We start from the raw sequence: 26,223 nt of genomic DNA on the forward strand, positions 1-26,223 counted from the left end.
GGAAGTATTATGTTTATCTTTTATCCCATGTGTCACATCGTGCTTAGTCACTCAGTCGTGTCCGACTCTTTGTGACCCTATGGACTGTAGCCCGCCAGGCTCCTCTGTCCGTGGGGATTCTCTGAGCAAAAATACTGGGGTGGGTGGCCATGCCCTCCTCCTGGGAATCTTTTCCACCCAGGGATCAAACCCAGGTCTCATGCATTGCAGGCAGATTCTTTACCATCTGAGCCACCAGGGAAGCCCGCATTACTTGACACCTAGTAGACACTTATTTATTTGTATTGTTGTATATAATGTGACATTCTTAGAATTTTTGTAAGTTTATCTTTTGCAACCATTGTGGGATGCTGAAGTTGTTTAAACCAGTTCAGAGTGATTAGGTTTTATTATATAACTGTTACATAATAATGTCAGATCAAGCCAATCAATCCTAAAGGAAATCAACCCTGAATACTCATTGGAAGGACTGATGCTCAAGCTAAAGCTCCAGTACTTTGCCACCTGATGCGAAGAGCTGATTCACTGGAAAAGACCCTGATGCTGGGAAAGATTGAAGGCAAAAGGAGAAGAGGGCGGCAGAAGATAAGATGGTTAGATGGCATCACCGACTGTCTAACATCACAGTTCATCATGGACATGAACTTGAGCTAACTCTGGGAGATAGTGGAGGACAGGGAAACCTGGTGTGCTACAGTCCATGGGGTTGCAAAGAGTTGGACAGGACTTAGTGGCTGAACAACAGCAGCAGTTATGTCAGAGAACAACCTTCCTCAGCCTGTTACCTGAGCAGGAAACTAAAGGGAGAAAACGGAGATATAAAGGATGCTGTCCCAGAAATGAGCTATAGTGAGAGATTAATGGTTAGCAAGCAAGCAGACTTGGGTAGAAAATGAAACTTCTAAAAATGTAACTGTTGAATTAAAAGCCTAAGTGGATTTAATAGCTTAGACTGTGAATTAGATACAAGTAAAGAGAATTGGTGAACTTTAAAGCAGATCTGAAGAACGAGGAGAGACTTAAGAGTGAGTGGCTATAAGTTTTCCAGAACTGAAGGAAACCATGATTTCACAGCTTCAGGGAGCACAGTGTATTCAACATTTATATATATATATATATATATATATATATATATAAAAGACATTTTAAAGTATCTCCATGTCTAGGTGCATTGTTGTGAAACCACAGAGCAATAAAGGAAAAGAGAAGAGTGTAAAAGGATCCAGAGAGAAAGGACTAAGCACGATAATTCAAGCATTAGCGGACTTCTCAAAATCAAAAAATATAAGCCAGAAGATAATAATAACCTTCCAAGTACTGAAAGAAAAGTACTGTTAACCTAGACATACCTCTGCAGAATTATTTTCTAGAAATGAAGTGAATAAAAATGCTGTACAGTTGACACTTGAACAGTGTGGGTTTGAACTGCCTGAGTCCACTTATATTTATTATTTTTCAGTAATAAATGCTGCAGTCCTACAAGGTCCATGGTTGGTTGGCTCCAAGGATGCTGAGGGCACAATTTAAGTTATATGTGGATTAACTCCTTCGTTTTTCAAGGTCAACAGTGTAAGGGACACTGAGTAAGCTTGCTGACCTGAGGCTTACACTGAAGGAACAGCTAAGGGATGGATTTAGGGGGAGATGGAATTCCAGATGGAAGTGGATGACTTGAGATGATGTAAGGTGTGATGATCAAATAAAAATGCCATCATATGTGTCCCTCTAAACAATATTGTTTATATAAAATGACTTCTAAAAGGTCAGACTTGGTTGTCTAAAATAAAGACAAAGCTAGAATACTGTAAGCATCATGTCTGGACCCAGCAGCATTTGAGTTGGGCGGGAAATGATAGAATTTAAAGTGTTCTGATGGTAATTAAGATGGTGTTTCCTTTATGTTAAAGGTGCATGGAAAAATGTAAGATGACCCTACACATAATAGAGATCATGAGTTTCCAACCATTCAGAGAGGGGGGGAAAAGAAGAAAAACAAGAAAAAAGAAAAAAGAGCAACACAAGAAAATGAGGCAGTCAATACAAAAGTAAATGCGAGAAAAAGAAAAGTAGTACGAAAAGAAACAAGGAGATGTAAACATAAAGTTCATGCGTATCAGTAGTCACAACAGGTATAAAAGTGACTAACCTTGGGAGTTAGAAAAACCCGCGGACTGTTAACAATATAATTTAGTCATATACTATTTGTAAGAAACATGCCTAAAACATAAAGTTTAAAGTAAAGAGGTGGAAAATGGAAAATGATTATTAGGGCAAATACTGAACCAAAGTGGGGAAAGTTATAATACTGTCAAGCAAAGTAGACGTTGAAATAAATGCCATTATAGTATTAGAGATGGAGAAGGTCATTGTAAAATGATGAATTAACAACTATTCACTTTGAAACTTGTGTACGTGCAACAAAACTGCCTCAAAATGAATAAGCAAAAATTTATTAAGGAGAGATAATTCAACAGATTCATACAGTAGGATTTCAATACACAGGATGCCTAATATAAATTGATCATATGTAAGTAAGTAAATCTTAGTTGCTAAGTCATATCTGACTCTTTGCGACCCCTTGGACCCCTTTGGCGACCCCTGTCAGCCTCCTCTGTCCATGGGATTTTCCAGGCAAGAATTACTGGAGTGGGTTGCCATTTCCTTCCCTAGGAGATTGTCTCAACCCAGTGATCAAACCCACATCTCCTGAATTGGCAGGCAGATTCTTTACCACTGAGCCTCCAGGGAAGCTGTAAGTCAGCTGCTGCTGCTGCTACTGCTAAGTTGCTTCAGTCGTGTCCGACTCTGTGCGACCCCATAGACGGCAGCCCACCAGGCTTCCCCATCCCTGGGATTCTCCAGGCAAGTACACTGGAGTGGGTTGTCATTTCCTTCTCCAATGCATGAAAGTGAAAAGTGAAAGTGAAGTCGCTCAGTCGTGCCCAACTCTAGAGACCCCATGGACTGCAGCCTACCAGGCTCCTCTGTCCATGGGATTTTCCAGGCAAGAGTACTGGAGTGGGGTGCCATTGCAAAGTATATGGGAGGAGGTGTGTCAGTTATATGCAAATACTCTGCCATTTTATATCAAGGACTTGAGCATCTGAAGATTTTGTTATCTTCAGTGTCTGGAACAGTATTCAATCCCCATACTGAGGAATGATTGTATGAAGGAATGGGAGGAAACTTTCTTGTAGATATCTATCAAAGTTTATAAGAAATTCATATTCTTCAGGAGAAAAATTAGAACCATTCCTTTTAAAATCGGAATAAATGAAAAGTATTTTCTATGATCACTTAAATTTCTTTGGTAATGGAGATCCTAATCAAAGGTATAAGAGAAGGGGATGAAGGAGTTGGAAAAAGACACAAAGCTGTCATCCTTCACCAAGGATGCGATTGTCCCCACAGAGCCAACTCCTCTACAGACTGTTAGTAGAGAGGGTAGCACTGTTGGGCTGACTGCAAGGTGTACACAAAAATCAGTTGATTATAGTCTCTAGCAACCAACTGAAAATGAAAATTTTTTTTTTACCCTGTTGACAATTGCAGCAAAAGCCATGTTGCCAAAGAAGAAATGCAACAAAAATGTTGGACTTATACACAAGAAATTATGAGCCTTTACCGAACCATTAGAGAAGATACAGCAGGTAGAGAGTGATGCCCTGTTCCTGTAGGAAGACTCAGAATTGTCAAGTTGCCATTTGTTTCCCCAGGGTCTTATAGCTTTAGTATATATACACCAGCAAAGTGCCAACAAGAGCTAGCATCTCCTGATGCAGATAAGGGTGGGGGATGGTGGGGTGGTGGTACTTCTACCAGGGATCAAGGTTTATCAGGAAGTCTCCATTGTGAAGATGGCCTGGTCTTGATACAGGCATAAGGTAGAACCAAGGACACAGGAGTTCCTGGTACAGACCTTCAAGTGTAGGGTCACCCTGATTTATCCACATTAAGAAACAGGGGTATGGGGAGGGAGGAGGGAGGAGGGTTCAGGATGGGGAACACATGTATACCTGTGGTGGATTCATTTTGATATATGGCAAAACCAATACAATATTGTAAAGTTAAAAAATAAAATTAAATTAAATTTTAAAAAATGTTGATAATTAAAGAATTTGCATTCAAAAAAAAAAAGAGTGGATTTGGATCTCTAACTCACTTCATAATGAAAACCAGTGTTCAGTGGATTATATATCCAAAAGTGAGAAGCAAAACTTGAAAATATTTGGGGGAGATGGGAGAGTATCATTCTATTTGTCATAAAAATGATGTGAAAATTTTGACTACATTAAAACTAAGAAATGGTCTGTCAAAGTAGCGCATAAATAAGTGAAAAGACAAGCCACAAATTGGGAGTTATAATACTTTTTAAAAAATGTATTTACTTTTGATTGGAGGATAATTGCTTTACAGTATTGTGTTGGTTTCTGCCATATATCAACATGAATCAGCCATAGGTATATAATACTTAAAATTGGCAAAGCTTTCACTTCCTGAAAATCTAAAGAACTACCTGTAAGAGGAATAAAAACAGTTCAGTAGAAAATGGGTAAAAGCAACAGAAAACCATTGGACCAGAAGACATAGAAAATGTAATTATCAGTAAGCATGGCTTGCAGATTAATAGCACAGTGAGGTAGCTGTTTGTTTACCCCATGAGACTGGCAAAAATTAAGACTCTGTTAAAAGGAAGTACTGGTTGAATATGTGGATGAACATTTTGCTAGTGGGGGTGTAACTAAATACCACCATTTTAGAGAGCAATTTGACATTAACTCATCAAGTTAAAAATAATTATACTCTGTGACCCAGCAGTTCTGTGTGCCAGGAAATGTTTGCAGCATTCTTAGCAGCAGCAGAACTTGAAATAACTCAGAAACCCATTAAAAGAAAATGGATAATAATTTGGGCTTTCTTTGTACAATGAAGTATTATGCAGCAGCAAAAAAAATCTAGAAGATGTACAACAGAACGGGTGAATTTTCAAAACATAATGTTGGGTGTGGATGGAAAGACCCAGAAAACTACGTACAGTCTGACATTATTTTGTGAGGCTCACAAACAAGCAAAACTGAACATGAACCCTGTATTAGGGAAACATTCGCATACAAGTTACAAGGAGTTTTTTTGTTTAAGAGAGAACATTTTGCTGGTTTGCTTGGAAGATGAGGATCTTCAGGACCATGTGGGAAACTACATTCCAGGTCTGATTTATTTTGATTGGTCTGACAGGGTCAGCGCTTAGCAGAATGATGTTTGGAAGACGTCATGCCCAGGTTCTTTTGTTTTTGATGTGATGCACTTTGGCTGCCTTTAAAATCTTTGTGACCACAGTCATCCTGTCCTTATACTGTCGGACAGAGCTCATGTTCAGTGTAACAACCCACTGGAACCATGTCTGCAGTGACTGCCCTTCTGTGGTTTTCATCATGAATTTGGTGCGTCTTCATTTATTAATACGCGAGTCCAGTCTGACAAGTGGAGATGGTTGGTTTGGCCAAGTTCCCCTTCTAAGCGTGGTGGCTCCTGGCTTCATAGGATGAATGGGCCTGAAGAGATCTAACTTTTTCTCCTTTCAGACAAGCTGGGTGCTGGGGCCGGGGGATTTTTTAAGACCTAGGATGCTTTGTTGTCTGTACTAAGTAAATATTCTGAGCAAATGCTGCAGTCCGCTGCACTGATGCAGTTCCTAAGCCTCCTAAACCTGTACGTATTACTTTCTTATTGCTGCTGCAACAAATTACAACAATCTCGTTGGCTTAAAGGAACACAAATTTATTCTTTCACAGTCTGGAGGCCAGAAGTCTCACCGAGCTGAGATTAAGGTGTCCACGGGGTGGTTTCTTCTGGACCCTCGAGGGGTCCACCTTTTCCAGCTTTTAGGTGCTGCTCTCCTCCCTGGGGCCTGTATCACATGGTTTTTTTCCTCTTTGCTTCCATCATCACATGGCCTTCTGTCTAATACTTCTGCATCCCGATTATATGGACCCTGTGATTACCTGGGGCCCATGTGAATGATCCAGGTTAATGTTCTATTTCAGTATCTGTAACTAGGGCTTCCCTGGTGTCTTGTGTGGGCATTTCAGTGGGATCCTGAGTAAGAGGGGTGATGAATTGGTGGACACAATTCACCATCTCTAAAATGGAAGCTCTTCTGTCCTGGAGTTGGGATTGTTGATGTTTCCACATGAAATATTAAGTTGATGGGAAAACGGTTCTTTTGCTTTTGCAGAGAGTTATCTTTGCGTCTCTTGAGATCTTGTTTCATTCAGGTTTCAGTATTAAACAATGCTTTCTTTTAATTGATTTGAAGGGAAGCTCAGCTCCATCTTTTAAAGTTCAGAGGTAAGATTTGACGGATTCAGCTCTGAAGATTGAATTGGATTATATTTTGAATTGTGACTTGGAATTTGGAGGCCTAAACCAAACCAGTAATTCTATTTTAACCTCTACCATTTAAAAATAATTAGATTTTATATTTATATACCTTTTGGTATCTGAGATAGTTTTAAAGCTAGTAGAAAGGCATAAAAGGTTTATAGCTTCATTTCCATAAATATGTTTTCACATATACCCTTTCAGTTCTAAGGACTTAATAGAGTGAAAATTTGGAAAAATAATCTTAGAAAATTGAGGGTTCTTTTTTTTTATTAGAAATAAATTACAGATACTTAAACTTACACTTTAAAAGTCTAGGACATTTAGCTTTGAGGTGGTTGGAAAATTTTGTTTTGGAACAAGATTAAAATGGTAATTTTGGTCTGAATTTTTCCAGCACACCCAGAGACCATCTCTCTATAAGCAAAGTCATTTAAAGTTTTTGTTTCTATTGACCAAGAGGTATATTTGATTATTCATGCCTGCAAAGCCTCATGTATATTAGCAGCTTTGTTTTTCTGTTTAAAAATGCTTTTTCATGGAAAGACAAACATTAGTTAACTCTGCCAAGAATAAGAGAGGAGTGGTTAGCTGTGTCTTATATAAAACTTAGAGGAGGAAGAAAATAATTTTTGTAGATATGCTACACTTGCCGTTGATTTGCTACAATTGCAAATACAATTATTTAAGGGCATTAAAGTATTCTGGCTGTGATGGTAATAGAACAAGCTAATGGCTTTTTATGTTATTAGAGAAAGCAGAAAAATAGAAGAGCATTTTAGAATAGAAAAATGTATAAAAAGCAAAAATATAAATTGAAAAACTTACATAAATGTGTGAGAGAAAGAACAGTTTTGAAACAGTGCAATAAATAAAAGAAGATGATAAGAGCAGTCTTGGGCTGATGCCAGAGGCACTTGGTCTGGGACACTGTTATAAATTGCATAGGTTTAAATGTACTAACATTTGCAGCAACAGGCCAGAGTGAAAGACATCAAATGTCAGGACTCTGACAAAAATGTGAATAATGAGACATTAAGGGATGGAGCCAACCTAAATTTCATGGAATGCTGAAACCTGTTGTGTGTCTCTGCTTAACTCTTTGCTGCTGCTGCTAAGTCACTTCAGTCATGTCCAACTCTTCGCGACCCCGTGGACTGCAGCCTACCAGGCTCCTCTGTCCATGGGATTTTCCAGGCAAGTGTTTAACTCTTTAAAGTATACTTAGTCTTTTACTTGGCTTCCCTGGTGACTCAGTTGGTAATGCAGGAGATGCTGGTTCAATCCCTGGGTCAGGAAGATCCCCTGGAGAAGGGAATGGCAACTCGCTCCAGTATTCTTATCTGGGAAATCCCATGGACAGAGGAGCCTGGCAGCCTACAGTCCATGGGGTCGCAAGAGCCAGACACTACTTAGCAACTAAACCACCACCAGTCTTTCATTTAAAGCTTCTCGTCACCACTTTTCAGACTTGAAACACATGGCTTTATGGAAAAGTACCACCTGGTTCTGAGAGTAATAGGTATCAGGAACCAACTTGCCTGCCAATGCAGGAGGTGCTGGAGACACGCGTTCAGTCCTAGATTGAAATGATCCCCTGGAGAAGGGCATGACAACCTGCTCCAGTATTCTTGCCTGGAGAATCCCCATGGACAGAGAAGCCTGGTGGGCTAGTCTGCTGGGGTCGTGAAGAGTCGGACATGACTGAAGTGACTTTGCCTGCACATGTGCACCACCTCATTCTGAGAGTAATAGGTATCAGGAACCCGGACCTGTGGTTTCAGGTCAAATGCTGGATCCCAAAGAAAGTGTGAGTAAGGTAGAAAATATTAACATTGTTTTTCTAGAGTCAGAACAGTTCACTGTGGGTGGGACAGCCACAAAGAAATGTTAGCTTCTGCTTTCATTTACTATCAGTTCAGTTCAGTCGCTCAGTCGTGTCCGACTCTTTGCGACCCCATGAATCGCAGCACACCAGGCCTCCCTGTCCATCACCAACTCCTGGAGTTCACTCAGACTCACGTCCATCGAGTCAGTGATGCCATAGGCACTCAGAATTTTATATAGTGGCGACTTGATTCTCAAAGTGTGGTCTGCGGAACCCTGAGGGTCCTAGAGACTTTCAGGGGTCTGCAAGGTCAAAGCTGTTTTTGTAATAATACTATGATGTTATTTACTTTTTATTACTGGATTGGCATTTGCATTGGTGGGTAAGAGTACCGGTGTGTCCACAGAAGTCGGGGCAGTGGTCCCACGTGGTGCCAGTTGGTCATCATTACGTTCTTACTACTGCACACACACACAGTAGGAAACAAATGTCAGATTTAATTAAGAATGTGCTTGGTCAAGCAAAAAAAGATTAATTGCATTAAATTACAACTATGGAGGACGTGTCTTTCTACCCTCAAGTCCTTGTAACACAGAAGATGGGAGATGTACTCAGAAGCCCTTTGGATCAGAGCAGTTGTAGGATTGAGAACTAAACCAGCTACCTTTTTCATAGGATACCATTTGCACCTCTCAGAATGACCAATATAGAAACTACATTTATTCAGATGAGGTGATGTTTGGAAAACATTTTCTCAAATAATTGAAGTCAGCCTGTCACTTCAGGGATGGCAATTCACCATAGTGTTGCCAATGATAAAAATTCAAGCTTTCAAAGAGTTGCTAGAATTTTGAAGACCTGTGTCGGCCAACACCATGAGATCTGTGGTTATATTAGTGAATATGATTCTGTTGTTGTGCCATGAAATGTGTAAATATTTGGAAAACTCACGTAACTCGTTGAAGCACTGTTTTCCACATGAACAATGCCTGAAATCACAAAATTATACATGGACAGAGGGCCATGTGGAGGGCAGAGGAGGTCCATAATTGTGATGTAATCTGGGAGGCTCATGGATATCGCCTCAGAGTTCACATTGCAGCTCACCCCTAAATGCCTGCCACCTGTAGCCATCTCTCGAGCACTGAGTCCCAAGACTCTCCACAATCAGTGGAAATAATATGACTTCCTCCTCCCAGCTTATGTGAGGCCTGATTTTCTTCTTGTATTTCAACCAAAGTGACCTGTCCCAACACACTGAATGCAGAGGCACACTGGAGAATTCAGCTGCTTCAGCCAGAATGGAAAGATATTGATAAATTTGTAAAATAGTATAACTTCTTTCTAAAATTTTTATTCTGAAAATGTTTGCATTTTATGAAAAATGTTAACATAGTGGTTATTCTAAATTACTAAAAATTTTAAAATTCTTAGTTTTAATTTCACTGCTGCAATTATCAATGAAAAAGACCCACATAAGAATCTGCTTCACATAAGAGTCTGATGGTAAAATATCTGCCTGCAATGCAGGAGACCCGGGTTCGATCCCTGGGTGGGGAAGATCCCCTGGAGGAGGGAATGCAACCCACTCTAGTATTCTTGCCTGGAGAAGTCCATGGACAAAGGAGCCTGGCAGGCTACAGCCCATGGGGTCTCAGAGAGTTGGACACGAATGAGCGAGTAACACTTTCACTTTCAAGAACTCTTTGAGGTCCTCAGTGAATTTTAGGAGGACGAAGGGGATCTGATACAGAAAGTGTGAGATGGCAGTTATTTGGAACCACTGTTATCAGCACATTGAACAGCTCAGTGCAAATAAAAGGCAGTTTTAATTTTCCTTCAGTCCCTGTACCAAACTTTGTTACATTGAGACTAGCTTTTCTATCTCTTAAGCAAAATTTCTTTCAAAGTCTATAACTCCCAAGACCTTTTCAGGTATTAAAGGACCAGTTTAAGGCTCCCATGTCATATCGGATTTATATCTCACCTTCTTCCTTCCCTAGGGCCAGCCAGGGGTAGCCAAGCTGATGGGGTGGGGTAGGCAGTATGTCGTTTCATCCCCTCACCCCTCTATGCACACACAAACACAACTCCTCACCCTCTCCCCTCCACCCCTTACCCTCATCTGTCTCTCTCTCTCTCTCTCTGTCTCCCCTTGGAGAAGGCCTGGTTTACTCTTGGGAGATCAAGTTTGGGAGGTTTTTACTCCCAAAAAGAGGTTGTGGGGGGGGAATGGGACACTATTTTTTGCTTAATTGTCCACATTGTTGCTGCTTTTCAGACTGACACACTTCCTGGCATGTGCATCTCTTTGTGTTAAGGACACAGAAGTTACATCTCTCCTGGGGCACAGTTGGTGTGATGACAGCCTTTGCTGTGCAGTTGGCTGGGGTACCAGCAAGGCAGCTCAAGCTACTACCTTCAAAGGGGGCCCTTTACGCACCCAGGGAATCCAAATGTCATTGCAGACCAAGCGGGAGTGCCCCCACCACTCTAGATTTATCCTGCCATCTCTTCTCATTGCTCTCCATCCTCTGGTTAGATCGACACAAAGGCTAAACCAACTAGTTGGCCGCCTGAGCTGGAGAGTATCTTTTCAGTATCTTTTGTTGTCTGTATTTCATTCTCCGTGAGGGATTCTCTTAGAGGATTGCTTCGCTAGGCTGAAGACTCCTTATTCCTAGTTTTCTCTTTTCCTGCCTTGATAAGATGATTTTTCTTTGTCTTCTTTTGAATAGAATTACATACACACACATACTCTCTACATGCACACACAGGGAAGGGACAGATGGGGCAGTAGCCATGGTCGATGGTTATAGTTCAACCACCTCTACAGCTCTCGACAGATACATTTCTAGTTGTTGGATATTTTCTTAGACGGGACTTAACTGGCTTCCCAGGTAGCTTCCAACAGCTAGTGGTAAAAACATACCTGCCATTGCAGGAGACATAAGAGATGGGGAGAAGGCCGTGGCAACTCATTCCAGTATTCTTGCCTGGAGAATCTCATAGACAGAGAAGCCTGTCAGCTACAGTCCATAAGATTGCAAAGAGTTGGACCTGACTGAAGTGACTTAGCACGCACGTGGACTTAGCACTTTTTCTTCAGCTATGGGCGCTAGACATCAGTTTGGAGGCAAGAAGGAAAAAAAATCACACCATCCTTTTAAACTGTGATCTTAGAATGTTACTGGCTAGCTGGGATTTCAAGATTCATAGATCCCTTTATCATGAATAATAATGATAACTTTTGAGCTTCTGTTTTATGAGGGGTATTGGACTAGGAGCGAAGGATATAGTAGGAACTCTAGGGACATTGCCCTTAGTTTATGCATTTCATTATCTCATGGGGACAGGTGCAAGCCAATAGAGAAATTGTCAGCGAATCTGAAATCTGGTAAGGGTGATGATCAAAAAAAGGGGGGAATATCAGGACAGATAGTGGGGGGTGCTAATTTGAGTGGGTGGGACCCTCGGGCTGTGTTTCTGTATAAGTGACATTTGAGCTGAGACCCAAAGCTGTGTGGGGGCACCCGCATAGCTCAGCAGCATAGCAGGCAGAGTGAATGCCCTGATGGAGGAGGAGGCCCGGAGGGTGAGGAACTAGCATAAAGTCCCTGTGATTGGCACTTGCTGGAGGCACAGCTCCAGCTGGAATCAGGTAGGGGCTGGGCCATGCAGGAGCCCAGCTACTTTGAATTTCAAGGTGCACTGGCAGCCTACCCTTAATCTCAAGTGCAGTGTCAAAGCATAGACAGATCTGAGTAAGGAAGTGACAACTAATTTATGATTGCTGGGTGTTTCTACTGTGAGTGAAGTCTGGATTCTAACACTCGTTTTCCATATAGTCACGTTGGAATGTATTGCACTCTCTTTACCAGATCCTAGCTCATCTCAAAACTATGCGTTTCCTCATCAACTTCAACAGAACTTGGGGTTGTGGGCAAAGGGTCTTTAAATTCCCATAGGGAGATGAGAGCCAACCATGATGGCTAGTTTGGTGTGGTCTCCGAAGTAATTCTGGTGGCGACTGTCCTTTTCCAAGAACCCTTCCATCTAGCAGTTAATTTTCTGTGTGAGGAGTTTGTCCTTTCTTCTCCCGAAAGACAGGACTTTCTTTTTTGGGAACAGGGCATCCAGAGTGATGCTTGCTTTACATGGGTCCTTTTTTCACATGGGGACAAATGTGCCCATTTACATTTTTCATCACAGACCACATTCTGCCAGGAAATCCCATGGGTCTTGTGCTCTCTCCATTTGCTACTTGCTGTGGTCAGATTTAACATCTGCCTTTTCTGCGTTCACCCGGGCTTTCTTAACCCTGTGGCCACTACCTTCATTCAAGTCCATTTATTCTTTTACTTTGTTTTTGAAGACATGTTGGGATAGGGGATGGCATTTAATCAGAAACGTGTGTTTTCTGCTTGCACCAAGGTGGTAATTTTGCTTCGACGTTTTATCTTCAGGCATTAACTGTATCTTATGTGTGTGTGATGTGATATTGTCAAGGAGAAACTAGTGTGTCCTCTCCTTGGAATGTTAGTGGAGGGTCTGAGGGAAAATCAGGACATACTCTATCATTTTGGGGGTATCTTCTATTTTCTAGAGACACTGTGAAGCTCTTTTAATGGTTACTTTAATTTTCACAGTACCCCTATGTCATAGGTTTTAGGGCTTCCCAGGTAGCTCAGTGGTAACTAATCCACCTGTGATGCAGGAAACACAGGTTCGATCCCTGGACTGGGAAGATCCCCTAGAGAAGGAAATGGCAAGCCACTCCGGTATTCTTGCCTGGGGAAATCCCATGGACAGAGGAGCCTGGTGGGCTGCAGTCCGTGGGGTCACAAAGAGCTGGACACAACGTTGCCACTACACAACAAGAATAGGCACTCTAGGTACTATTGTTATGCTCTTCTGCAGGCTGGACTTCCAGGATCAGTGCTGCAGCAGGTTTGAGGTCTGGTGAGGGCCTGCTTCCTGGACCATAAACATCCCTCATTTTGTTCTGTGTCCTCCCCTGTGGACTGGGGAAGGAGGGGGAGGGACCCTCTGGGATCTCTCTTTTTAGAGCACTAACCTCTTTCAGGGGATCGCTGCTCTCCTGACCTGATCACCCCCTATAGACCCACCTCCTGGTAACATCACATTAGGGGAGTAAGTGGCAGCATATGAAACATGAAGACTTTCTTTTACAGCTGTAATGACAGTGCTTGCATGTTAACATGTAAACTCCAAGTAAGCCTAGAACATAATTATTGCTACTTGTATCCTGAGACCTGTCCCAGTTCCATGACCTTACATTACCCCATTTGCCATTCGCGATACCATCTTCCATCTCTCTGATGAACATTTAGCAGTTCCTGGCTTTTCAATTATTATTGAAATAACAGATCTTTTTTTAATGGCAAATCTGATCATTTCACTATGAGGGGAAGAATGAACGAGGTATGTACAAATATTGGGTGGTTTATATACTTCTGGAGTGAATAATTCAAGTTCAGTTTTTGTTGAATCACTAACACATTCCAAAGACACTTTAATGCCCTGGCTACTCCCTCTAGAATATTGTTCTGGGAACTAAAGGAATCTGATCTGCCGAGAAAGTTCTGGGAAGTAGTTTCAAATAGAAGCACTACATAGTCAACTAAAATCAAGTTTGTTGCTTTTTATAATTTATCTTAAACCTAAAAACTGTTTTTTTGGTATTTACAACCACTTTATCCTATGTCCCTTATAAGAATTTTTGTAGCAATGTTGCCAGCATCCTGGCCTAAATTGCAGGCAAAGTAGCAAGGGCTCCCCTCTCCCCATTCTGGCTGTGTCCCAGGAATAGTTACAGGCTCAAAGTTCTGTTGTGCTTGTAAGCACAAGCATACTCATAAACTCATGTCACAGAGAACAACAGTCTGAAGACAAACGTAAGGGTCTCTCCTTCAACCATCAAAAAGTTAATTCAAATTAAATGAACTATTCAGGTAGAAACACTGACCAAAATGGATCTCCCTAGCCAAATGAACCTAATTACTCATGAAAGTTCAAATATAAAGGTACCTAGAATCTCCTCCTAGAAGCAAAAAGTGATTTTTTTCCCCTCACTTTTCTAATAATACTACACAAGGGAACCGGATGCTACTCTATTAGATGCCAGAATTAATTTACATTAAATTACTGACCCAGTCTTGTAATTCTTACAAGAAGTTCTTCGAAGTTCTGGGTAAGAATCGCAAGCTATTAAAAAAATACATTACTGAGCTTGTAAGAAAGAAAGGAAAATCACTTGTTTTAGAAATGAGGTGAAAACGGAATGCTCTACAGGTAACTGGCTGTTGAGCTTCAGTTGTGTCTGTGATGAGGGGAATGGCCAGAGGTGGGGTAGGGGGCCACTGTCTTTACTTTCTGGCTGCAGGAGATATTGAGAAACAGAGAAAATGGTTACTCTGTTAGTGAATGGGAAGGGAAGGAAAATTCTGAGTCACTTTCTAGGGGGAGGGTGAGGAATCTGATCTGTCTCTTCTTGGGATTAGGTAGGAACAGAAGAAAGTCTACTTTAAGAATTATAACCATGAGTTGGTTGGTCCATGGCTTGGGGTTTGAGTTTTTTACCTACAAAATCCAAGCGCCCTGGGCTGTGAAATTAAGCAGAGGGGCTGGTGATGGTTCTATGTCACCTATCGGAAGCAAATAAAAAATATTTCTGTAAAGGCCCTGGGATTTCTTTGGAAGGAATGATGCTAAAGCTGAAACTCCAGTACTTTGGCCACCTCATGCGAAGAGTTGACTCATTGGAAAAGACTCTGATGCTGGGAGGGGTTGGGGGCAAGAGGAAAAGGGGATGACAGAGGATGAGATGGCTGGATGGCATCACTGACTCGATGGACGTGAGTCTCAGTAAACTCTGGGAGTTGGTGATGGACAGGGAGGCCTGGTGTGCTGCGATTCATGGGGTCGCAAAGAGTCGGACACAACTGAGCGACTGATCTGATCTGATCTGATACCTTTTACCTAGGACTCCTTCATATAACACCCAATTGAAGACTTCTAACAACCCTCAATTACAGAGCGTTTGAGAATATAGTTTATCTTCAGCGTCTAATCACCAGACACCACCAACAGCAAGATTAAAACCTAAGCACTCTATATAATCAATGTTGTATAGCCTATAAAATAAGGAGATTTAAAGTGATACTAGTCACAAAAGAAGGCCTTGATCATAATAACTGGTGGTAGGAAAAGAGAACAGAAAGATCTGTCAAATTCTTTGAACTATAGAAATAAAAGTATAGTCATTAAAAAAGAAAAAAATCACCCCCAAAACTCTGTATCTAGGTTCATCAGAGATTAGACAAGGCTTAAAAGAGTAAAAGGGAAGTTAGATCTCAGGAAAACTCCCAGGATGCAGAGAGAGAATGAAATTAAGACATACCTACTTGGTTCTTCTTTGATTATAGGATCCAAAAAGCTTTGTATAAGAATAAAGGGCTAAGAAGTTTGGTCTTACTAAATATCGAGAGTGTAGATCAAAAGTACAAACACCAAATAAGAAATGGTAACAAGAGAAAAACTATGGAGTAAATTTACAGACTTCTAAGAGACTATTTTGTTTGAGTAGCTCCAGATAGCTCTTTTTAAAGCCAGACAAAAATGGGTAACTTTCTAGGGAATAGTATTTTCTGCACCTACTAGGACACATAGAAACAACAAATTGGAGGAATTGCTATTAACAAAGCAGAGGAAGTAAAATATCAAAATACCAGAGTCAGCTGGTTTCTCAGGGGAACACCATCAAATATTTAAGAAAGATATCACTCCACTGGTATTTAGATGTTTCCAGTACTCTTGCCTGGAAAATCCCATGGACGGAGGACCCTGGCAGGCTGCAGTCCATGGGGTCGCTAAGAGTCGGACATGACTGAGCGACTTCACTTTCACTTTTCACTTTCATGCATTGGAGAAGGAAATGGCAACCCACTCCAGTGTTCTTGCCTGCAGAATCCCAGCGACGGGGGAGCCTGATGGGCTGCCGTCTGTGGGGTCGAACAGAGTCGGACATGACTGAAGTGACTTAGCAGCAGCAGCGGCAGCAGAACACATAAAGGGAGAAAGCTTCCATAGTTTCAAAATAATCAAAGTGTAGCGTTGATATCAAAGACCCAGTAGGGACCAAAAGAAGTATCAGTATTAGTTATGCATATTGATGCAGAAATTCTAAATAAAGTATTGGTCAATGGAATTCTCCACTGATTAAAGACCAATATGTTATAACACATGAAGTTCATGGTGGGAATACAGGGATGGGTTGGTACTTGGAAACCTCTAAAGAGAACTCATATTAATTGGTCAGATAGGAAAAACAGTATGTATATACTATAACACATTTTGTGGATTTGAGCATTCATTCTCTAAAAATACTCTTAATAAATTTAGAGCGTGTAGATACTGATTTCACAAGATAGTGTCTATGGCGCTGTGAAGCCAGTTTATCACCTTAAAAGCAAGAATAAAACAAGCATTCAACTCTCATCAGTTTTATAACATTTTTTGTTTTTTCTGGAGGTGTCAGCCAAGAAAATTAGCCCTGAGAGGGAGACGAGGCCTGTGAGACACGGGAGGACGCGCAGCTGGCACCGCTGCCTCTGCTCTTTCTTGTTTTCTTAGTTTTAAATTCACAACGTCTCTTCCGCATCCTTTTTTTTTCTCTTGAGCTAAAGTTTTTTTTTTTTTTTCCTTTTGGAGAAAGAGTAAATTATTAGTTTTAAAAGAGGGTCTCAGCCATTAGAATACTTTCATTTAAAGAAATGTTTACACAATATCATGTGTAATTCTTGGCTGTCATTGTGACCAGTGGATCTTCTTTTAATACCGAATTCCCTCCTCTCTGTGTTTTAAATAAAGGAGGGAGATGGGGTGTGTGTGCACACATGTGCGTGCATGTAGTATCTGTATGCAAACACGTGCGACTTTTGGATGAGTACTGTGATTGAACACAGCAGAGATTCAAACTACCGTGTGGTTCTTTTCAGTGCTTTTTAATACTCATAATAGAAGGCAAGGAAAGGATTTTACAGCGTTGATTTATTTACTATCAATCAGATAACCTCGGCTGTGTTTGGCAGTTTACCTCCACACGTCATTGAGACGTCATTTAAAACAAATGATTGCATCGAGACTAGTCAGGCTTTATTTACTGAAGCTTATTTAAGGCAGTTTCTACTGAACATGTACCAAAATCAGAATATTGGCACCAGATTTCCTTACAAACATTGAACATTTATTTTCAAGATGTGAATGTATATAAAGGTACTTAGAACCTTTCTATAAGACCTGGTTACCTCTAGAAATGATTTTTATTTTAAATGACTTCTCTTCTGTTTAGAAATATAATTATAGAAAACAAGCCCTTATGAAAACTATTTAATGGAGCATAAATATATATATGTTTTGAATTGTCCTTTTTTCTTAATAGTGTATTGTAAACATTTTAACACATGCCATTCCTTATTAGGATTTTTTTTGAATAATTGCATATATTTTTAACATATGAAATTAATGTAACCAGAGTTTCCTCTTCTGTCCAGTTTTTTTTAACCCCTAGCTTCTTTCTATCTTCAGTTTCTTCCATTTTTGCTCTCTTATTCTTCAGGGGAGAAAAACGAAGTACACTTTTATTATGTAGTTGAATCTGCAAAGGGAAATGTTTAGTTAAAATAAATGAGATTTTTCAGATTTGGTAATCCATTGTAGTTAGTAAGGGATGCTATTTGTCTTATTGCTAAAGGACATCTTGGATTATTTATCTGTCTTTTGGATTCCAGAATGTTACCCCTCAGGGGAACTTGCCAAACTATATATCAGCGTGAACTTTTCTGGGGCATTACAGAGTGAATAATATAAAGTGATGCCATGTTATCTAATATAAAAGCCGCTGGTCCCATAGGAATTTTTAAATGAAAATAAAAAATTCAGTTCCTCAGATCCACTAGCCGTGCTCAGTCCAGGAACCCCATGGCCACTGACTCAGCTACTGGCAAGCAGGGCAGGTCCAGCCTCAGAATGTTTCTTTGTGAACCTTGGGGCCACGTCTGTACATTTTACCTGTTTGTATATTAGAGTTTTTTACATCAGTTTGGTTTTAAAGTTTTGTTCCTAGTATACTGGGCTTCCCTCGTGGCTCAGTGGTAAAGAATCCGCCTGCAATGGAGGAGATGTCGCTTTGATCCCTGGCTCAGGAAGATCCCCTGGAGAAGAAAATGGCAACCCACTCCAGAATTCTTATTTGGGAAATCCCATGGACAGAGAAGCCTGGCGGGCTTCAGTCCATGGAGTTGCAAAGAGTGACCACGACTGAGCTACTGAATAACAGCCATTTTAAATACTAGTAAAAAAACAGAATTTCAGTATGTTTGGAAACAGTGAACAGTTCAAAATTATTTAGAGTAATTTTTACTTTGCTAACCAAGTTAATTTTTAAAATTATGTTTTGAAGTAGCACACGTGTGAACAAAGGGTTTCCAGTATCTGGAAATTCTAGGAGAACATTTAAAATATTGCTAGTATAGTACAGAGTCCAGGAATGGGCAAGGAGGGATGGACTCTTACACCCCTGGGTGAGGATCTAGAGAGGATGATGTAGGAAGAGGAAGCTGTTTTTAAAAGACACTCAGAAGAAGCAAATTAAATGGAGAGATAAAGCACTTATTTGGGGCATGTAATTTTAGGTTATAATTATAGTAGTTTGATAAATTTAGAAAAATGAGCAACCAGAAGAAAGGAAAAACCAAGGGGGAGGGGTGGACGGGAACTGTCAGTCATCCTGTTGTCACTGGCAACAGCCATTGTGATTTGTCACCTCTCTGTCCAGCCTCCTTTCTGTCACATTCACTCAGCTGTGAATGAGGTCAGTGGAGAATGTAGATGAGATGTTAGTCTGAGACAGACTAGTGGAGTGATTAAGTGCTCTGATGCTGAGCCAGATGGCTGAGTTTTAAATCCCAGCTCCTCCATTTACTATTTGTGGGACCACAGCCAGTCATTTAACTGTGTATCTGCTTATCTGTAAGACAATGCTGTCTACCTTTCAGTGTTCTTGTGAGGGTCACGGAATTAAAATCTACTAAACTCATTGAAGCCGTATTATTAAGAATACTAATGACTAGTCTGAGGTAGTACAGGCATATGGTGAAAGCCTGATTTGGATAAGCTTTGGGGTTTATTGTTGCAGGAAGGCAGGACGCTTAAACAAGTAACTGCAATACAGTTAGATGAGTTTTGTGAGCAAGGAAGTTTAGTATTCTATGACAGTATCTGTTCAAGTGACCTAATTATTGATAATTATTTAAGCAAAATGAGTTTAACTTTTAGGATGGTTGGTTTTTATTTTAGAGTATACTTTAATAGTTTCTTCAAATCAACTATTACTTGTTTCATAGCTTGTATTCTCTAAAATTTATTTTTATAATATGATAAAAGTTGCAAGCTTCCAAGATGTTAAATAAGAACATTACCTTGATCATTCTGGTAATATCATAAGTGTCAAAACTCTTTCCCTGATGCTCTCCATTGCAGTTGCCAACAAGGTAAGAGAATCCTCTCTTAGCAATAGCATCTGGCTAATCAAAATAAAATCTGTCTTCCAGACTTTTTACGAGAGTTTGCTTAGTTTCAAGCATAATTAAGAGAGTATTTTACTTGATACCTATTAAAAACAGGAAATCATGAGATGCAACCGTTTTTCATATATAAGTGGGGGAGCAGTCATCTCAAATGTAAATACAAAGAGGCTAACATATTTTCAAGCATAAAATATAAAGGCACCCATGTAAGAGCTGAAATAGATTACACTTAGGTGCCGAGAGTTATACGTTTGTCAAAGCACCTTTCGTTTCGTAACTATCTTTCTACTTGTATTTTTAAATTTATTTTTTATTAACTATCATTCTAGATTTTTTTTTTTAAGGAACTCAGTTGGCTTATAATGCATTAAAATATATTCTTTTGTGTTCCTGGGGTAATGGTGATGGGAAGTGAAGAATAAAATTATCCTGATTAAGAGAATTTTACTGGTTTTCCAAAATGAAAAACTGAAGCTGAATAGTTATGAGAGATGTCTCTAGTTATGAGAAATCCCTTTGTTTTGTAGAAGTTTGAATGGGTGCGGGGGGTAAAAAAAAAAAAGGAGTGAAGGAGCATTGTGCTGGGTGAGATGTCTTCCTGGAGGGGTGGCCCTTAGTCTGCATGTCGCCTGGTTCTTCGTTCTGGGCCGTTATTACACTCCAACTGTCAGGATGTGGCTGCCAGTTTCTTGCTTAGCTTTAATCATAATTTATGTTTTTAGCAGGAATATAACCTACGACCACTGCTCGAAGTATTGAAGCAATTATGTTTTAGAAATTAAAGATTTTATAAAACTAATGGTTATTTGGGGGAACAAAGATTTCATTTTCACATGAGTTCTGTGTCACGATAATCCCACCCCCCGCCCCCAGTTTGACTTCATGTTACAAACATGGAAGTGTCTTACTAGATGAACTATGCACACCTATTGTCATCTGTGGGTTTATAGAAACATGTTTGTCTAGAATGTTCAGTAGACCAGTTTCTATTGAAATGATCAGAATGTGTAAATGTCTCAAGTGGTTCGCTAGCAGGTGAACTTATATTCGTTTGCCTTTCTTCCAGATTCATGAGAAACTTCACTACTACGAGAAGCAGAACCCTGTGCCCATCCTTCAGGGCGCGGCAGCCTTGGCTGATGATGTAAGTGTGCCTTCCCAGCTCAGGGGGACTCGTCCTCCGTGACCCCCGGGGGCAGGACTCATCCTAGTGCAGACAGATGCGCGTGCTCTGGGACTGCAAACTGAAAGGCCTGAGTTTACCACTGAGTTTACACTGACCCTACGCTGATTTTCCTTCACTTTCCTATCTTAAAGATTTTGCATGGAGATGCCCTCTAGTCCTGCCTTGGTAACTACAGAATAGAAATTTTAGGCTGTGCCTCTGTGGGGAGAGATGCTATCAGCTGTCAGTGTCTGAGAAAGTCCCAGGCAAGAGAAATGCTTTGGAGAAATAGAGACAAATGAGATGGCTCTATCGCTGACAGTCCTGAAAACGACAGATGCTAGCATAGGAATGAGGCGGATGAAATACATAAAAAGACAGGGTTGTTTTTAAAATGGATTATAAAGCATGGTAATGATTTATGGATGTGAGACCTTTCCAAATTACCTTCATAACCAAAAAATAAATTTGAGCTGCAGTTGGCATTGATGGAGTAGTTAATTTCCTGTAGCTATAATTTTATTTTAAATGTGGGACAGGGAACTAACTTGCTGTTTCTTACTGTTAACTTTCGGACTCAGATGAATTGAGCACAGACCTGGATAAACTGGAGGGGGACACTTAAGCTGGACAAGAAGCACATGTGGTGTGGAAGCTGGTTTTAGTGACATCCTTCAGCCTGCTGTTTTTTGATATTTTATTTTTTATTTTATTTTATTTTTTATTTTTTTCTAATTTTATTTTATTTTTAAACTTTACATAATTGTATTAGTTTTGCCAAACATCAAAATGAATCCGCCATGTTTTTTAATATTTTAAACTACTTTGATAAAACTATAGTTCAGTTTAGTAAGAGATTAGAGCTATAAGTATAATAATTATAAAAACAAAAACTAACCATCTTCAGAGGTTGATTTTTCTTTGTTAGTAGAAAATAAAGCTTGTATGGTGAATCTATTTGTATATTTTCTGTTTAGTTCCCATTTTTTTCTTCTATTTGTAGCTACAGAGATTACAAATTACAAGGATGTTGCAATATACATGTTTTGTGAAGAAACTTACCTCTGAGTTGCAGAACCTACACACTTGAAACTTGGGAAAACCTTGAAAACCAGTTTTAAAACATTTACTGTTGAGAGTTTGGGAAAATATTTATTTATAAAACAATGTAATTGAGGCCCAATCATGTTACAACATATTGTACATTTTTTAAATTAGAGATTTTTTTGCAAATATAATCTTAGCATTTTGTAATTCATCTCAGAAGTGTTTAAATGTTTAAAAGTGCAAAAAGCCCTTTGTGTCTTTTTGTAAATTAAAAATTTTGTAAAATTGTTACCTTGAAAAAGGAAAAGTACCTTTTGAAATATATTCAGTGAATGTATCAATTTTATCTGGTCTTATTTTCTGTGTATAATTTATTATTACACCCCTCATTTAGAGAAAAGTCCTTTCCCGAGATAACAATTATTTTTAACTTGCTAGAAACTATAGGGACAAATGGAAATTTGATGCAGTGTTTTGAGAAGGGTTTTTAAATGAAAATATATGTACATATTTTGCATTCTGTGCTGCATTTTTCATGTTTTGAATGTTTTTTTTTTCCTACTTGAATCTTGCTTTTCTTCTTATGAAAATGTTATGATCCTTCTTAGAGCCTAAGATTGCATAGAGATTTTGATAAAAAGCCCCTCTTTATGAAGAATACCAGGTAGGGTCCAAGCTCTGCTCCTTTCTCTAGCTGGAAGCGACCAATGGGAATTTATAATCCTGGTCAGAGAACAGTCAGGATCTGTGGGACCAGCATAGTTGTCAAGCTATTATAAGTCATTTTATGATTAACCTATTTTATATGTAACAGACTGTGTAGGTAAACATAATAAAAGTTTCACATCATTTGCTCTTTTAGGGGCATTCTCGTTCTTTTTACCCCAGCTCTAAACAGCAAGCTACTGTGGGTTTTTGGAAACCCTGTAGATTTCACCACCTCATTCAGAAGTTCTTTTTTCTGTTTTTTTTTTTTCTTTTTTTCTTTTTACGGTGTCAACGCTTGATCCAGTCCTTTTTACAAGTGGTCCTTTGTCTGCATGCAAAAGACCATTTTGCAGATGAAGTGCTGGGGTTTGCCCTCATTGCAATAAATCAGAAAGGGATCTGGCTGATACGATTTCTTGAGTTGTACTCAGCCGAGAGCTGGGTCTGAAAGCAGGGCTACTAAGAGCCTCAAAAGAAGAGCAGTGATTGATAGTCTGTTTTCTTTCTTGCTGACTTGAGCTTAATCGCTGGAAAGTAGCAAGATAGCTTCTCAGTTGTCACAGGTGGAGCACACCCTGTTCTCACTAACTGTTCTTCATGTCAATGTGATCTCCCGTGCAGCTGGCGGAGGAGCTTCAGAGCAAGCCATTAAACAGTGAGATCAGAGAGCTGTTGAAGCTACTGTCAAAACCCAATGTGAAGGTGAGGACGTGTGACACCCGTAATAAATATCTCCAAAAAGGGCCACTTTCTGGGAGTTGAGATGAATTTTGTTTCAACCATCAATTTTCAAGTAAATGTGTTTTCAAATAGTGCACAGTATTTTAATCACTTTAATCCTGTTAAGGAAGAAGAGTTGAGTTTTTGATGATGATGTTGTGACAATCTATAAAATACTTAAATTGGGAGGCTCATGATTTAAGTTGGAAAACAGAATGGAGCTTCAAGGTCATTTTTCTTTTAAATGAAGTTTAGAGTACAGGATACAGAACCTATTAAGTGATTTTGTGTAGGTTTGTTTTACTTGGCTAGTTAATGGTGTGCCAGTGTGTTTGACAACAATATCTATTTCTCTATGGGACCTTGTCAGCATTCCTCTTCCTCCTCCAGTTTCCTCTCCATTTCCTGCCCCCTCCTCTATCAATTTGTGTTTTAATGCACCCTGCTATTTTATAGAGCAATGCAGTTTTCCAGTAAAATATTGGTAGATCCATCTTGATTCTCCCCACCATTTTTTGTACAAGTTTATCACTTATTTTTCCTCCAGCTGTGATTGGTCAACATAACCTATACATTTTGGATTTGATAACTAATCTACTTGTGTGTGAAATATTGTTCAGGAGTCAGAATAACATATAGATAGGTAATTATGTCATTAAAGTGATCAGGTATCTCATGTTTCTGTTAAGCATTTATAGACTGTTGAATGAAAATGTCCACCTAAATGCAAAAAGTGATGATTTCTACCTTTTTTGAAAAATCTCCTTTGCAGTGGTACTATATATAGTCTTAAGCTGATATTCAGAAAAAGAAAGTATTAAATAAAACATAAAGTGAGAACATGTATGGCCTATGATTTCTCAACCATATAAGCAAATATAAAGCATATGAATGTATATCTGAAAAAAGGGTAAATGAACTATGATTAGTGATGTGAGATGAATTGGCTGGTGCAGAGAAGGTTTGTCGCATTTAGTTCTAGAAGAAGAAAGATCCTGTTACTGTAAAATGGTTGCCTGATATTGAAGAAAGAGTACACAGAAAGTGAAGAGCTTAGGGGAGATTCATGAATGCTCTGGAAAGTTCTTCACTGGGCCCTTCCATGTTCTGCACGTGGAAAGCTGACATTAATCAGAACATAGGGAGAGTAACATTGAGGTGCTTGGTAAGCTCCTTTTTGAGAGTATTATCTTGGTTTGAATTTTAGAAACTAAAGAGGAATGTTTCTGACCCCCAGCAAACAAAATGTGTTTTTCGTATTCCATTCAAGAGTGTTTGAAATGGAAAAGCTAGTAATTAGGAGGGTATACTGGATGGAAACTGGTGTTTGGCTGGAGAGAGCAGTGTTGGATCTCAGTTGGTTATGAGGTAATAGAAGATGTGTGTGTATCAGTGTCTGCCCCAGGTTCCTAGATAGTTTCCTGAGTGATGAGAGCACTGGGAGTGTCTGTTGTACGTACATATGTCTCTGACCCAGTCCTTGGCCCAGGTCTCCTGGAAACCTTGTAACTTTCCAAGTGATAGGGGCAATAGGAGCATCTCTTGTTTTAATGCGGTAACTCTGGGTAGGCTCCTATCTGGAGGTTGGTCACCAGCAAGACCACACCAGGATTAGAAGCTTAGAATTTTCAGCCTTACTCTCTCACCAATTATGTTTTAGAAATTAAAGATTTTATAAAGTTGATGGTTATTTGGGGGGAACAAAGCTTTCATCTTCATATGAGTTTTAAGTAATGATCCCACTCCCCAGTTTGACTTCATGTTACAAACATGGAAGCATCATAATAGATGAATTGATTATGCCTACATGAGAAAGTCCCACAAAATCCCCAAAGTGTAATGTCTAGAGAACTTTCAGGCTCAGGACACATCCATGTACCAGGAAGGGGATGCACCCAATGCCATGGGGCAGAAACTCCTACCCTCCGCTGTGTAACTCTTCATCTGGCTGTTCATCTATGTCTTTTTATCATAGCCTTTAATAAACTGGTAAATGTAAGTGCTTCCCTGAATCCTGTGACCTGCTGGAGCAAGTTGTTCAAACCCATGGAGGGGGTTATTGGAACCTCTGATCTACAGTGGGTTGACCAGAAGCACAGGTGGCAACCTGGCAGTGGTGACCTGGTGCTCTCTCCTGGAAGATGAACTCAGAACTGGGTTGAATTGCAGGACACTTGGTTGGCCTCATAGAAAACGCGTGGTGTTGAGAAAACCCCCCACACATTTGGTAATGAGAGTTTTGTTTTGTGTGAGCAGAAAGGGAGGCACACAGGAGGAAAGGAAACAAACTCCAGAAGGAAGAGAAATGTGGGTTTTCTTCCCTTTACGATGGCATCATGCAACACCATTGGATGAAGCTTTATAATTGAGTGCTTAAACTTTGTTATGGCAAAAATACCTCAGATGAATGATTTTGTCTATTTTCACATTTATATAACAGAGTGGCTAAGGAATGGGTGAGAAGTCAGCATGAAAGGTGTGTATTCACCTTTCATGTAGGAAAATGATATGTAGAAAACAGGTAATGTTGCAGACTCATGACAGTACAGTTGACAGTGACAATTTCTAGTTCACTAGTCTTGAGGAGAAAATATTTTTCTTTGCAGTTTGCCCTAATGTTTAACATTACTTTCCTCGAAATCATTTCTACTAACCACCGTCACGCTAAATCTCTCTTTTGAAGGTAATTACTTTAAGAGGTATAGTTCCCAAATAAGTTTTAAGCTATTTCAAAACATAATCAGATACTTTTTGTCTTGGGAACA

The 26,223-nt window shown here is 39.7% G+C and overlaps 1 protein-coding gene and 1 long non-coding RNA gene across 6 annotated transcripts in view; one reads left to right on the forward strand and one right to left on the reverse strand.

The window, feature by feature from the left end:
• MPP7 (MAGUK p55 scaffold protein 7) overlaps window positions 1-26,223 on the forward strand; it is a 225,267-nt gene that overhangs the window by 121,472 nt on the left and 77,572 nt on the right. The window contains exons 4-5 of the mRNA XM_061436267.1: window positions 20,885-20,962; window positions 23,360-23,440. Of these exons, the coding sequence (XP_061292251.1) occupies window positions 20,885-20,962; window positions 23,360-23,440 (159 nt within the window). The remainder of the gene's footprint in view (window positions 1-20,884; window positions 20,963-23,359; window positions 23,441-26,223) is intronic.
• The window catches only part of LOC133259148 (uncharacterized), a 184,644-nt gene that overhangs the window by 21,254 nt on the left and 137,167 nt on the right, over window positions 1-26,223 (reverse strand). For 2 of the 5 annotated variants that reach the window (XR_009740284.1, XR_009740287.1), the window contains one exon: window positions 1,126-17,888. The exons of the other annotated variants lie outside the window; for them this stretch is intronic. This is a non-coding gene — a long non-coding RNA (uncharacterized LOC133259148). Of the gene's footprint in view, window positions 1-1,125; window positions 17,889-26,223 lie in introns of those variants that run through there. 5 annotated transcript variants of the gene reach the window in all.

The sequence above is a fragment of the Bos javanicus genome, chromosome 13 (genome assembly GCF_032452875.1).
Source record: "Bos javanicus breed banteng chromosome 13, ARS-OSU_banteng_1.0, whole genome shotgun sequence".
Lineage (NCBI taxonomy): Eukaryota > Metazoa > Chordata > Mammalia > Artiodactyla > Bovidae > Bos > Bos javanicus.